This window comes from Pristiophorus japonicus, chromosome 16 (assembly GCF_044704955.1).
Source record: "Pristiophorus japonicus isolate sPriJap1 chromosome 16, sPriJap1.hap1, whole genome shotgun sequence".
Taxonomy (NCBI): domain Eukaryota; kingdom Metazoa; phylum Chordata; class Chondrichthyes; family Pristiophoridae; genus Pristiophorus; species Pristiophorus japonicus.
In genome coordinates, this window is record NC_091992.1 from 123277813 (window position 1) to 123293426 (window position 15614).

Here is a 15614-nt window from a genome sequence, read left to right on the forward strand (position 1 = left end):
ACACTTCCATTGTCTCATGTTTCGGAGGTCTGTGGGATGTGCTGTTCTGGATTAACGTCAGGTCTAAATTCTAATCTTCATTCTTCTCCCCTCCCCCACCCAGCACATGGCTGTTTTGTGGATTTAATGGCTTATGAGCTCAAATTTAATATTTTAGTATAAATTACACTGAAATCCTTCTGCGGTCAAGTAGTCAAAATTCCTGAAGCGTAACAGTATACAACATTTCTCCCTGTTGCATAGCTTATTTTATTGTTCATTTCTAACTCTCTGTTCTTCAGCCCATTTGACTAATTTCTAACACATCCCCTTTTTTCCTCCCTCGATCTCTCTGCAGCCTTTGACACAACCACACCGTCCTCCTCCAATGCCTCTCCTCTGTTGTCCAGCTCATTGCAACTGTCCTTGCTTGGTTTCACTCAAACATATTCAATCATAGCTAAAGTATCTCCAGAAATGGCTTCTCTTCCCATCCACACTGTATCTGAACTTCCCCCCCCCCCATGGATCTATCCTTGACCCCCTTCTCCTTATCTACACGCTGCCCCTTGGCGATATTATCCAAAGACTTGGAGTCAGGTTCCGCAATTTAACATCGCGCAACCAAAGCCATTGTCTTTGGCCCCCGCCACGAACTCCGTACCCTTGCTGTTGATTTTATTCCCCTCCCCAGACACTAGCTCTGGTTGAAATAGATTATTCACAACCTCAGTGCACTATTTAACCTCAAGCTGAGCTTCCAACCCCATATTCACTCCATCACAGGCCACCAACTTCCACCGCTAACACTGCCAGCCTCCAACCATGCCTCGGGCCATCTGCCACTGAGACCCTATCCATACCTCTGTCATCTCCTATTTGACTCTTCCAATTCTCTCTTGGCCGGCCACCCATCGTCCACGCTCCAAACCTCCTATCCTCCAGTTCCACTCGCCCGTTACCACTGTCCTTGCTGATCTACATTGGCTCCCTGTCTCAGAGTGACTTGGACAGGTTCGGTGAGTGGGCAAATGCATGGCAGATGAAGTATAATGTGGATAAATGTGAGGTTATCCACTTTGGTGGTAAAAACAGAGAGACAGACTATTATCTGAATGGTGACAGATTAGGAAAAGGGGAGGTGCAACGAGACCTGGGTGTCATGGTACATCAGTCATTGAAGGTTAGCATGCAGGTACAGCAGGCGGTTAAGAAAGCAAATGGCATGTTGGCCTTCATAGCGAGGGGATTTGAATACAGGGACAGGTGTTGCTACAGTTGTACAGGGCCTTGGTGAGGCCACACCTGGAGTATTGTGTACAGTTTTGGTCTCCTAACTTGAGGAAGGACATTCTTACTATTGAGGGAGTGCAGCGAAGATTCACCAGACTGATTCCCGGAATGGCGGGACTGACCTATCAAGAAAGACTGGATCAACTGGGCTTGTATTCACTGGAGTTCAGAAGAATGAGAGGGGACCTCATAGAAACGTTTAAAATTCTGACGGGTTTAGACAGGTTAGATGCAGGAAGAATGTTCCCAATGTTGGGGAAGTCCAGAACCAGGGGTCACAGTCTGAGGATAAGGGGTAAGCCATTTAAGACCGAGATGAGGAGAAACTTCTTCACCCAGAGAGTGGTGAACCTGTGGAATTCTCTACCACAGAAAGTAGTTGAGGCCAATTCACTAAATATATTCAAAAGGGAGTTAGATGAAGTCCTTACTACTCGGGGGATCAAGGGTTATGGCGAGAAAGCAGGAAGGGGGTACTGAAGTTTCATGTTCAGCCATGAACTCATTGAATGGCGGTGCAGGCTAGAAGGGCTGAATGGCCTGCTCCTGCACCTATTTTCTATGTCTCCAATTTAAAATTTTCATCGTGTTCCAGTCCCTTCATGGCCTCGCCCCTCCCTATCTCTAATGTCCTCCAGCTCTACAACCCTCTCAGAATTCTCTGTTCCTCGAACTCTGCCTCGCTACTTCCCTATCTTTTTTAAGACCCTCCTTAAGATTTTGGTTACCGCTCCTAATATCTCTCTCTGGCTTGCCATCTATTTTTGTCTAATTTATGCTTCTGTGAAGTGCCTTGGGATTTTTTTTTAAACTTTTAAGTCCCCTATATAAACGCAAGTCACGGTTATTTATGTTACTTGCTTTATTTGAGTACCTGACCAGTGAAACTAATCTTTGAACTGAGAATAATCAAAGCCAATAACAGGTTTTTAAACATCTCGGGCTGTTGATTTGAATCCTGTCATTACATGTGTGAGTCAGTAGTTTCACATTAACTAATGGAACAGACTAAAATAAGATGATAGACATAGAAGTGAGATATTGACTTTATTAGCTAAGAAAGCACCGTTCACTCTTTCAAAAACATATTTTTATTGTTAGCCAAACAAAGAACTAATGATCAAAGCCAAAAGGTACTGTCATCTCTTGTGATTAATATTCTTACAAGTTGAGGGAGAACAAAATTGATGTTCAAGGAATCTTGCAGAAGTGAATTAATGTGTCAGAAATATTGAATCCAAAGGCCTTCCCCCTGATGGTCCAGTGGGTTACTTTACAATATTATATGGTAGGGACCAGGAGGGGTCCAGATAATGTCCCCCGTAAGCCGTATTGCCCGGCCCATTCACATTTCTGTGCATGCCCAGTACCTACAAAGGTAAAGACAGTGAGCGGCCTGCGCGAGACCTTGCAGTTGACTGCGCGACCGTGCACGGGAACATTGGGGCCGAAATTCATCACTCACCGCCCGCTGCGGCCCACTGCCGCCGACATTGCTCTTCTTGATCTGCCCGGTGCCACTTTCAAGGTGGCCTGGAGCGGGCAGGCGGAGAGAGCCCCCAGGAACCGCCCGCTGACGTCAGCGGACTGCCTAATGGCGCAACTGAGCTCCCGCCTGCCAAGCTCCCAGATTCCTATGGGCGGGACTTGGCGGCAGAACGGGGGTGGACGGCTGGCTGGAGGCTGGTCTGTCCCTGACGGCTGGGAACTCAACATCCAGGGGTATTCAACATTCACGAAGGATAGAATAAAAGGAAAAGGAGGTGGGGTAGCATTGCTGGTTAAAGAGGAAATTAATGCAATAGTTAGGAAGGACATTAGCTTGGATGATGTGGAATCTATATGGGTAGAGCTGCAGAACACCAAAGGGCAAAAAACGTTAGTGGGAGTTGTGTACAGACCTCCAAACAGTAGTAGTGATGTTGGGGAGGGCATCAAACAGGAAATTGGGGGTGCATGAAATAAGGGTGCAGCAGTTATAATGGGTGACTTTAATATGCACATAGATTGGGCTAACCAAACTGGAAGCAATACGGTGGAGGAGGATTTCCTGGAGTGCATAAGGGATGGTTTTTTAGACCAATATGTCGAGGAACCAACAAGGGGGGAGGCCATCTTAGACTGGGTGTTGTGTAATGAGAGAGGATTAATTAGAAATCTCGTTGTGCGAGGCCCCTTGGGGAAGAGTGACCATAATATGGTGGAATTCTACATTAGGATGGAGAATGAAACAGTTAATTCAGAGACCATGGTCCAGAACTTAAAGAAGGGTAACTTTGAAGGTATGAGGCGTGAATTGGCTAGGATAGATTGGCGAATGATACTGAAGGGGTTGACTGTGGATGGGCAATGGCAGACATTTAGAGACCGCATGGATGAACTACAACAATTGTACATTCCTGTCTGGTGTAAAAATAAAAAAGGGAAGGTGGCTCAACCGTGGCTATCAAGGGAAATCAGGGATAGTATTAAAGCCAAGGAAGTGGCATACAAATTGGCCAGAAATAGCAGCGAACCCGGGGACTGGGAGAAATTTAGAACTCAGCAGAGGAGGACAAAGGGTTTGATTAGGGCAGGGAAAATGGAGTACAAGAAGAAGCTTGCAGGGAACATTAAGACGGATTGCAAAAGTTTCTATAGGTATGTAAAGAGAAAAAGGTTAGTAAAGACAAACGTAGGTCCCCTGCAGTCAGAATCAGGGGAAGTCATAACGGGGAACAAAGAAATGGCGGACCAATTGAACAAGTACTTTGGTTCGATATTCAATAAGGAGGACACTAACTAACAAGCTTCCGGATATAAAAGGGGCCAGAGGGTCTCGTAAGGGGGAGAAACTGAGGGAAATCCTTATTAGTCGGGAAATTGTGTTGGGGAAATTGATGGGATTGAAGGCCAATAAATCCCCAGGGCCTGATGGACTGCATCCCAGAGTAGTTAAGGAGGTGGCCTTGGAAATAGCGGATGCATTGACAATCATTTTTCAACATTCCATTGACTCTGGATCAGTTCCTATTGAGTGGAGGGTAGCCAATGTAACCCCACTTTTTAAAAAAAAGGAGGGAGAGAGAAAACAGGGAATTTTAGACTGGTCAGCCTGACCTCGGTAGAGGGTAAAATGATGGAATCTATTATTAAGGATGTCATAGCAGCGCATTTGGAAAGAGGTGACATGATAGGTCCAAGTCAGCATGGATTTGTGAAAGGGAAATCATGCTTGACAAATCTTCTGGAATTTTTTGAGGATGTTTCCAGTCGAGTGGACAAGGGAGAACCAGTTGATATGGTGTAATTGGACTTTCAGAAGGCTTTCGACAAGGTCCCACACAAGAGATTAATGTGCAAAGTTAAAGCACATGGGATTGGGGGTAGTGTGCTGACGTGGATTGAGTACTGGTTGGCAGACAGGAAGCAAAGAGTAGGAGTAAATGGGTAATTTTCAGAATGGCAGGCGGTGACTAGTGGGGTACCGCAAGGTTCTGTGCTGGGGCCCCAGCTGTTTACATTGTACATTAATGATTTGGACGAGGGGATTAAATGTAGTATCTCCAAATTTGCGGATGACACTAAGTTGGGTGGCAGTGTGAGCTGTGAGGAGGATGCTTTGAGGCTGCAGAGCGACTTGGATAGGTTAGGTGAGTGGGCAAATGCATGGCAGATGAACTATAATGTGGATAAATGTGAGGTTATTAACTTTGGTGGTATAAACAGAGAGACAGACTATTATCTGAATGGTGACAGATTAGGAAAAGGGGAGGTGCAACGAGACCTGGGTATCATGGTACATCAGTCATTGAAGGTTGGCATGCAGGTACAGCAGGCGGTTAAGAAAGCAAATGGCATGATGGCCTTCATGGCGAGGGGATTTGAGTACAGGGGCAGGGAGGTGTTGCTACAGTTGTACAGGGCCTTGGTGAGGCCACACCTGGAGTATTGTGTTCAGTTGTGGTCTCCTAACCTGAGGAAGGACATTCTTGCTATTGAGGGAGTGCAGTGAAGGTTCACCAGACTGATTCCCGGGATGGCTGGACTGACCTATCAAGAAAGACTGGATCAACTGGGCTTGTATTCACTGGAGTTCAGAAGAATGAGGGGGGACCTCATAGAAATGTTTAAAATTCTGATGGGTTTAGACAGGTTAGATGCAGGAAGAATGTTCCCAATGTTGGGGAAGTCCCGAACCAGGGGTCACAGTCTAAGGATAAGGGGTAAGCCATTTAGGACCGAGATAAGGAGAAACTTCTTCACCCAGAGAGTGGTGAACCTGTGGAATTCTCTACCACAGAAAGTAGTTGAGGCCAATTCACTAAATTTATTCAAAAAGGAGTTAGATGTAGTCCTTACTACTCGGGGGATCAAGGGGTATGGTGAGAAAGCAGGAATGGGGTACTGAAGTTGCATGTTCAGCCATGAACTCATTGAATGGCGGTGCAGGCTAGAAGGGCCGAATGGCCTGCTCCTGCACCTATTTTCTATGTTTCTAAATAGGAAGAACCTGAAAAAAAGGTTAGTGAACATTTTTTTTTTTTTAATTCAATAGCGACTTACCCGCCATGGGGTCCCCGGATGTCTTCCGATAGTTCTTTTTATTTTTTTATTTGTGATATTTTTTTTTTTCCCAGCTCTTCGACCCTCCGTGGGCCCGACTCCATCCCCGCTGGCACTTGGGCGGCAAGCGCCTCTGCCGCCGAGAATGAGACCTGCCGCCCAGATTGGCGGCATATGTCGTCCATTTGCCACCCGCCGACCTTCGCGGGACCTCAGCCGTGAACATCCCGCCCAAAGTTCTGTCCGGTACCTCAGCGGCACTTGGGCGGGCGGAGGCCTTGATGAAAATTGGCCCCATTGGGTCCAGATGTAATAATGTGGCTTGTGCTGTTATCTGATGTCAGCCAGAGTGATGGTGAGACCTCTGTAATTACCTGTGTCAGGAGGGAGAAAATCAGCTCGGGTTCCTGTTTCTGATCACTGGGAAATGCTTGTGCAATCGACTTTATATGGTGTCCGGTTTGGCTGATGCACACTTGAGTGAAGAATGACCACGTGGACAAATAGCCACGTTCCCTGTGCTCCTTAATCTATACCTGTCTTTTTCATTTCATTTAACTGCAAAATCATTAATATCTCTGCCCTATCTTCATCACTCACAGACTCCCCTCTCATCCCTAAGCGGCGTTTTCTCTTTAACTAATCTTTTACTTTTTTATGCTTATTATCTGCTGGTCTTTTTTCATGGTCTCTTTTAGCCCTTCTAATATCCCTTTTTAACTTCCCATTACATTTTCTATATTCCTCATGATTTTCTCTGATGTTAGCTTATGCCTGCCTTCTAAGTTTCAGTTAATCTCTTTTTTAAATCCATAAAACTGTATCTTATGGTGCCCCCTCTTCGCCTTTACAGGAATATATTTATTTTGTACTCCATCCCATGTGAAGATTTCCCACTGTTGATCTTGTCGACCTGTCTCATGACGCTTCTGCCCAGTTAATTTGAGCCAAGTCTCTTATCTTGTTGAAATGTTCCTTTTTTCTAGTCCAGCACCCTTACTGTTAACTCTTCACTATCCTTTTCATTTTCACAGGCAACATAACTATGTTATGGTCACTATTCCCCAATTATTCTTCTACTGTCACATCAGTCATTTACCTCACTTTATTTCCCAGAATTAAATCGAACCAGAGAATGGGTACAGCACAGAAGGAGGCCATTCGGTCAGTCAAGCTGTGCTGGCTCTCTGCAAGACCACTTTGGCTAGACCCACTCCCCTTTCCTTTCCCTGTAGCCCTGCAAATTCTTTTCCTTCTGCTACTTGTCCAATTCCCTTTTGAAAGCCATGATTGAGTCAGCCTCCAACACCCTTTCAGGCAGTGGATTCCTGATCCTAACCATTAGCTGCGTAAATTACCTTAAATCTGTGTCCTCTGATTCTCGGCCCTTCTGCCAATGGGAACAGTTTCTCTCTATCTACTCTGTCCAGACCCCTCATGATTTTGAATACCTTTATCAAATCACCTCTCGCCCGTCTCTTTTAAGGAGAACAACCCCAGCTTCTCCAGTATATCCACGTAACTGAAGTCCCTCATCCCTGGTACCATTCTTGTAAATCTTTTCTGCACCCTCTCTAAAGCCTTCACATCCTTCCTATAAAGTGCGGTGCTCAGAATTGGACACAATACTCCAGTTGAGGCTGAACCAATGTTTTATACAGGTTCATCATAACTTCCTTGCTTTTGTACTCTATACTTCTTTCTTTGTTTTCTTTTTTAACTGCTTTCTCAACCTGCCCTGCCACCTTCAACGATTGGTGCACGCACAGCCCCAGGTCTCTCTGTTCATGCACCCCCTTTAAGATTGTACCCTTTAGTTTATATTGCCTCTCCTCGGTCTTCCTACCAAAGTCTTATCACTTCGCACTTTTCTGTGTTGAATTTCATTTGCCACGTGTCCGCCCATTCCACTAGCCTGTCCTTTGTCCTCTTGAAGTTGATCACTATCCTTCTCACCATTCACTGTACTTCCAAGTTTTGTGTCATCAAGCAAAGCTCTTTCCTTGTTGGACTAGAAACGTACTGATCTGAGAAGCAACCCTAGTGGCATTCTAAAAGTCTTCTACCTCAAAGGATGATCACTCACCCACCGCCGAGAACCCTTCAGCTTCCCAAATGTGCCAAAATGATCGGCTACTCCCCCAGTTCGTAAACCTTGCGCTCTAGTGCAAGCAATTGGGGACTGCACACAAAAAACATCCGGGACGGCCCATACCGCGCAGGCTCCACACATCACCGGGTCCACCTGTCCGTCCTCTTGGCTTGGAAACGCTAATCATTCAAGGCATTTGTTTAAAAAAAAAATCTATGCTGTACATTTGATTTTTTTTAACTGCTATAAATGTAAACTGAAGTGGGTCTGAATTATTAAATAATTGCTATGCTGATAAGAACATAAGAAATAGGAGCAGGGGTAGGCCATATGGCCCCTCGAGCCTGCTCCGCTATTCAAAAAGATCATGGCTGATCAACCTCAACTCTACTTTCCTGTCCGATCTCCATATCCCATGATTCTCCTAGACTCTCCAAAAATCTATCTCGGCCTTGAATATATTCAGAGACTCAGCATCCACAGCGCTTTGGGGCAGAGAATTCCAAAAATTCACAACCTTCTGAGTGAAGAAATTCCTCCTCATCTCTGTCTTAAATGGCCTCCCCTTATCTTGAGACTGTGCCCCCTAGTTCTGGACAATCCAGCCGGGGGAAACAAACTCTCAGCACCTACCGTGTCAGTCTCCTTCAGAATCTTGTATGTTTCAATGAGATCACTCTCATTCTGCTAAACTCCAGAGAGTATAGGCCCATTCTACACAATCTCTCATCAGAAGACAGCCCTCTCATCCCAGGAATCAATCTAATAGCCTTGCATCTGTGCAATTTGTCGTCCTATATTTGGCACATTGAGTTTGCGCAGTCCTGGATTCTGATCGATGTAATGTCCCATTAGCCCAGAACTTCCATTTGTAAACCCTGCTGACGGATTTCTCTTTTATCCCTCGCAGGTGTACGATGCAAGCAGTCCCTACGACAAACCTGAGTGAGGTTTATGAAAAAGCGTTGAACTGTGCAGTTATCGGAATTGATGAAGGGCAGTTTGTAAGTTGGCCAATCATGCTCGTTATTGCTTCCAGTTTAAACACGTGCACAGTAATAAGAAATCCAAGTTGCTCAAAGTCTTTGAACTAAATGGTAATCCCTGGATTAATCCCTTTTTTTCAATCTGTTAAGAGCAAAAAACCTTTCTGTTTTTAAGCCTTTGAAGGAACTGTGTGGCTTACAAAGATGCTTTCACATGCTAGTTGTACGTTTTGACACCCCTCCCCGGTATCTTCCCCAAGTATGAACCGAGCACTGAATGTTAGGCTATTCAACTGTGTGAGGTATCACCGTAAAATCTGATCCTACTCTCACATGATATCTGCAAACATGGTGTATCCAGCTGTGCTCTTGGCCTGATTTGCCTTTCCCTCCTCTCTTTTCTCCCTGTTCCCAAACCCCCAATTTAGGGACACTGAAGCTAATTGTATCACTTTCCATAACTGGGATCAAGTAACTCAGCGCAGGGCAGGGATCTAACCTGGGATCTTGCTATTCTCGATGGTTCTGTACCACACCAGACAGTACTTTTACCCACTGGGTCATTGGTGATATTCATTCACCATCCAGTGTATGAGGGTCTCACAGACTTGGAGGCTGAAAATGGGTTTGATTACCCCCCTCGGTAAAGTGCCTTGGGATACTTTCCTATGTTAAGGGTGCTGCTGTTGTTGTTTGCCTAAACTAATCCTTTATTACTGTGAGCAAACACTGTGTTGACGTTCGTCTGTTTCTCTAGTTTCCAGACTGTGTTGAATTCTCTGAGAACATGGCCAACAAAGGAAAGACTGTGATTGTGGCAGCGCTGGATGGAACTTTCCAAAGAAAAGTAAGTAGAGCTCATGAGAAAAAAGTACAGGACTGCAAAACAAGTACAGCTTCTGTGGCGCCTATCTAACATCGCCATGTCTTTTACAGCAACCAAATTGCATTCAATTTATCTTGCCTTGGACTGGGAAGCAATGTACTCTGACCACTTAAGAATTTCCATTGCGTTCTTGACCTTCCCCACAATTTTGCTCAGGCGTGAGGGTGCCCTCCCACAGGGAGTAGTGTGGGTGGGGAAGATTTGGTGGTTTTATTCCTGCAGGCACAGGAACAGATCACTGCCCCACTTTCTCAACCCAAAAGTGGCAATGTGGGCTGGGACAAGCATCTTACTGCAAACAAATTTAGGATAAGTAGCAGTGAAATGAAAATCCTAGAATAAAGTGCTGGAGAATTATCATTCCTGATTGCATCGGGGAGAAGGAAACAGAGGGCACTTGCTGTGGGGCAGGGAGAGAAAGTTTGTTGGCACTGTAAAACTGCACTGGGCCTGTGTGATATGCCACTGCAGCAATACACGAAGGTGTCAAAATCTAATTATTGTTTTCGGTATTGGATTTTTGTTTCTCTAGGCTTTTGGCAACATTCTGAGTCTGGTTCCCCTGGCGGAGAGTGTAGTGAAACTGAGTGCTGTGTGCATGGAGTGCTACAGGGAGGCTGCGTATACCAAAAGACTGGGGGCTGAAAAAGAGGTTTGTGTTTGTCTTTCTTTTATCCTTGGTTTGGGCCCTTGCTTTGCTCTCTCATCCTCTAAAGACACGGTTCCATGGATGTTGGACGAAATCTAGCATCTCTCCAATTGGCCACTCTTCATCTGTGAGACTGAGCAGTGAGTGTTGTAAATCATGGGGAGGGAGGAGGCATCACCGCTAAGTATGATCGTGGCACCACGCAACATCCACATGCGTACCAGTAGTGATCAGCAGTGGCCGAGGCACTGGGAGAGTTTCTGCTCTCCAAGCTTAGGGGCTTGGGCCAATTGTAATGCCTGAACGCCCACCTCAGCTGAGATCCATTGACTCAGCACAGGTGTCTGGCCTACCTGATCTGTTCCAGGTTGTCAGACCGACAGAACCATTAGTTCAGTCATTCTCCACTTCAGTTAAATGTGGATGTGACCGACCCATTGCCCATAACACAGAGAAAACTAGTCGAGCCACAAAAACCAGCTTTAACTATGCAAATGAAACCTGTGTGGATAGAGTGTTGGTTAGCTAATTCTGTGGCTGAACAGTTGGTTCCTTTTTAAGCATATGTGACAACAACAACAACTTGCACTTGCATAGTGTCTTTAATACAGCAAACATTGTTCAAGGTGCTTCAGAGGCCTAATCCAAAACAAACTGGACACCGAGCCGAGGAAAGAAGTCATTTGAGGGTAATCAAAAGCTTGGTCAAAGAGCTGGATTTTAAAGGGTGTGGGGGTCTTAAAGGAGCAGATTGAAGCGGAGGGATTTAGGGCTAGAATTCCAGAATGTTTTGGCTAGGCAGCTGAAGACATGGCTGCCAGGGGAGGAGTTGAACAAGTGGTCGGAATTTGAGGAACAGTTTGGGCGGTGGGGTGGTTGTAGAGCTAGAAGAGGTTACAAAGCTAGGATGGAGCAAGGCCATGAACGACATGAATTTTATATTTGAGGCATTGGGACTGCGAGCCAATGTAGGTCAACGAGGACAAGGGTGATGGATGAGTGGGATTTTTCCCATGGAGAAGCCAATTTGGTGAAATCATCAGTCCCATGAGCCTTCTACAGGCTGGATATGGAGCCATGATTCTGAGTCCTGGGAACGCAGAGCTGAGTTAGACTCTGGTCTGGGTCTGCTGGGCAGAGGCTGAAGAGGAGGAGAATATTTGCTGTGGGTGTTCTGTGGTCAGAGGTTACAGCACGAAGATGAGGATAGAAGGTGATGCTGGGCGGGGGCTAACAAAGAGTGTCAAAGCATCTGCAACTCTCTTTCCCCAAAAGCCTGTGGATGCTGAGTCAATTGACATTTCCGGGATTCTGAGATTTTTGTTGGGTAAGGGCATTAAGGGATATGGATCGAAGGCAGGTAAAAGTTGAGATACAGATCAGCCCTGATCTAATGGAATTACGGGACAGGCTTGAGGAGCTGAATGGCCAACTCTTGTTCCTATTAGAATCACTGTAACATGAAGCCTTTTCACATAACTAATGATTTCTGCTCCAAGATTCTACTTAATATAGTCCGTTCCTCAGAACCCTTTCTTCTCTACCTTGTGTGATTGGGTTTTAATGACTTGTTCTTATCCTAACAGGTCGAAGTGATTGGTGGAACGGACATGTACCGAGCAACCTGTAGACTCTGCTACTTCACGAATAATACGCTGCCAGTTGTGGAGGGCGACAAGGAAAACAGTGTTGGCAGTAATCATGAAGAAACGAGTCAATCTTTAGCTGCAAAACAGCTCGTCTGCAGAAAAGACAGCAAACAACCAAGAAAACTCTTTGAAAATCTGCAGGTCTAACACTCGCCCTCTTTCTCCCCCCCCCCCCCCCCCACTCACTACCCTCTAGGCAGGCAAATCGACCGTAGAGAATTCTGATTCTATCCTCATCTCATCCACTGCCCACATGCAAGCACCTGCCAGCAGGGCCACTAAATGATCAACGGAATCTGTGAAAATACCCACCCCTCCCAAAGGAGGTACTGCCACAGTAGATTTAATATAAACTTTTTTTAAATTATGGATGTGTGTGCATTTACTTTTTAATAGCTTTTTCTTATTAGAAGCTCAGTCTTGTTTATTGAAGTGGCCACACAGGAAATTTACAGCCCCATTCAGTGGCCACAAGCATCAATAATTACTGACTGTGGCGATAACAAAAATAAACTCTCCCAGTCTCAGATGTATTCATTGGTTGGTATTCCAGTGCAGGTCAGTGTGACGGGATTCATTTCTGCTGTTGGAAATTATTAACTTTGCAGCTAGCTAACACTGGAGCAGGGCTGCCATTAACAGCTGTGCAGAATATTGGCAAGGGAAGGAAAAATAAATCGTGTTTTCTGTTAACCCACCACATTTATTTAAGTGAGAAATTGCTACTGTAACTGTCATTTCACACAATTATTAAAGTATTTTGTATTAACAGCCATAAATATTGAATGCTATGAATTTTAAAATACAACTTTTCTGCCATGTATGTGGAATCAGTGGGTGTATTGATGGCGATAGGTGGTTGCTGATCTGAATACTTAACAACCACTGCAAATGCTCAGAGTATACCAATCCATTTGAGATTAGCCGTGGTGGAACAAGCTCGAGGGGCTGTCCCTCTGTTCCTAGACAACAACAGAGAACTCTTGATGAAACACAGATGACGCCTGAAAGTGAGAGTAATTTATCTCCATTCTGTTCAAACCTCCCAGCTATCCAAACCGTTGATGTTTTTGGCTACATATATATCTTGCTCCCATTAGTTTGTATATATCTCAAGTTGCTGATAACAGATTTGGATTTAGAATTTATCCAGAGGCATTTTCTTTTACACTGCAGAGGGCTATTGCCCCTCCCAGTGCAGGCACAGTTCTCATCATACATTGCCACAAGAGGGCAGTCAATTTGTTTCTGTCATTTGCAGCCTCTTCAATTCAAAGCAAGGACTCAAACTAAGTCTCTCACCCTTATAGTTTGAGCTTTTGCACCAATAACTAAACTCAGGGCAACACCAAAAAATGTAATGCAGCTGCTGAAATGCAGGCTGATTTAACCGCGCCCATGTAACTGGCCAAGTGCGATCAAACAGTGGAACAGCAGCTTGTCCAATAATGGAAGAAGTGCACTGTTGTACGTAACTCTGCCTGATCCCAGCACGGCACTTGAGGCATAAACAGATGCAGAGGCAGTGCTCGCATTCCATGCTAAGCACGGCACTGAACGCACGCATAGACTTTACATGTACTAGCCTGGGGACTGACCGCTGTGTAATAGCAACATTTCGGAGAAAGCATTGTAGACAGAATCAAACACGCTCCATCGAGTTCGCCTTCTACCACTCTGGTAATCGAGCTTGCTGAGAGTTTATGTCAGCCTCAATACAAGGTAATCACCTCACTCACACCATCTTTGAGAACACGTATTTAATCACCTCACTCACACCAGCCTCAATACCAGATGACCAGTATTATTCCTGGGTGTGGTTTAATCAGCAGTCAGCCAGGAACTGTTATGTAATGGTTAGGGGGAGAGAGAATCTCTGGAGTATTTATAATGAAGTTAGCATATCTTGTTGCAGTATACACGACCTGCTTATGATTTCTACAAAAGAAAATGCCTGAGTTGAGAGTGTGGAATTTCATTCATACTTCAGTTCGATTGCTCAAAGCAAGTCTTCGCAACTGATCACAGAATATGTACAGTATTCATTGTTGCTGTGGCTCCAAGCACCAGCAGATTGGGAAAAATACAAGACCAAGAGGATGGTGGGCCTCATGACCCAACCATATTGGGAATGGGTTGGGAAAATGTTGGGCATCCATTATTAAAGAAGCAGTAGCAGGACATTTGGAAAAGCATAATTCGGTCAGGCAGAGTCAACATGGATTTATGAATGCGAAGTCATGTTTGACAAATTTGCTGGAATTCTTTTGAGGATGTAATGAACAGGGTGGCTAAAGGGAAATCAGTGGATGTGGTGTATTTCGACTTCCAGAAGGCATTTGACAAGGTGCCACATAAAAGGTTACTGCACAAGATAAAAGTTCACAGGGTTGGGGGTAATATATTAGCATGGATAGAGGATTGGTTAACTAACAGAAAACAAAGTCGGGATAAATAGTCCATTCTCTGGTTGGCAACATAGAAAAAAATAGGTGCAGGAGTAGGCCATACGGCCCTTCGAGCCTGCACCACCATTCAATAACATCATGGCTGATCATGCAACTTCAGTACCCCTTTCCTGCTTTCCATACCCCTTGATCCCTTTAACCATAAGGGCCATTTCTACCTCCCTCTTGAATATATCCAATGAACTGACATCAACAACTCTGCGGCAGCGAATTCCACAGGTTAACAACTCTAAATGAAGAAGTTTCTCCTCATCTCAGTCCTAAATGGCCTGCCCCTTATCCTAAGACTGTGTCCCCTAGTTCTGGACTTCCCAACATCGGGAACATTCTTCTCGCATCTAACCTGTCCAGACCTGTCGGAATCTTATATATTTCTATGAGATCCCCACTCATCCTTCTAAACTCCAGTGTATAAAGGCCCAGTTGATCCAGTCTCTCCTCATATGTCAGTCCAGTCATCCCTGGAATCAGTCTGGTGAACCTTCGTTGCACTCCCTCAATAGCAAGAACATCTTTCCTCAGATTAGGAGACCATAACTGAACACAATATTCCAGGTGGGCCCTCACCAAGGCACTGCACAACTGCAGTAAGACTTCCCTGCTCCTATACTCAAATCCCCTAGCTAGGAAGGCCAACATACCATTTGCCTTCTTCACCGCCTGCTGTACCTGCATGCCAACTTTCAATGACTGACGAACCATGACACCCAGGTCTCGCTTTTTCTCCCCTTTTCCTAATCTGCCGCCATTCAGATAATATTCTGCCTTCGTGTTTTTGCCCCCAAAGTGGATAACCTCACATTTATCCACATTATACTGCATCTGCATGTATTTGCCCACTCGCCTAACCTGTCCAAGTCACTCTGCATCCTCTTAGCGTCCTCCTCACAGCTCACACCGCCACCCAGTTTAATGTCATCTGCAAACTTGGAGATATTGCACTCAATTCCATCATCTAAATCATTAATATATATTGCAAATATTTACTCCAGACAGGGATGTACAATTATTGAAGTTTGTCCATCTGATCTTTAAAGGTTTGCCATTGCCTATCCACCGTCAACCCT

The 15614-nt window shown here is 45.0% G+C and overlaps 1 protein-coding gene across 9 annotated transcripts in view; it reads left to right on the forward strand.

Annotated features, from left to right (window-relative positions):
• tk1 (thymidine kinase 1, soluble) overlaps positions 1-12858 on the forward strand; it is a 115777-nt gene extending 102919 nt beyond the window's left edge. For all 9 annotated transcript variants that reach the window (XM_070857794.1, XM_070857791.1, XM_070857792.1 and 6 more), the window contains 4 exons: positions 8820-8913; positions 9653-9742; positions 10314-10433; positions 12017-12858. In XM_070857794.1, the coding sequence (XP_070713895.1) occupies positions 8820-8913; positions 9653-9742; positions 10314-10433; positions 12017-12226 (514 nt within the window). In that variant the 3' untranslated portion in view covers positions 12227-12858. The remainder of the gene's footprint in view (positions 1-8819; positions 8914-9652; positions 9743-10313; positions 10434-12016) is intronic.
• Positions 12859-15614: the final 2756 nt, after the last annotated feature.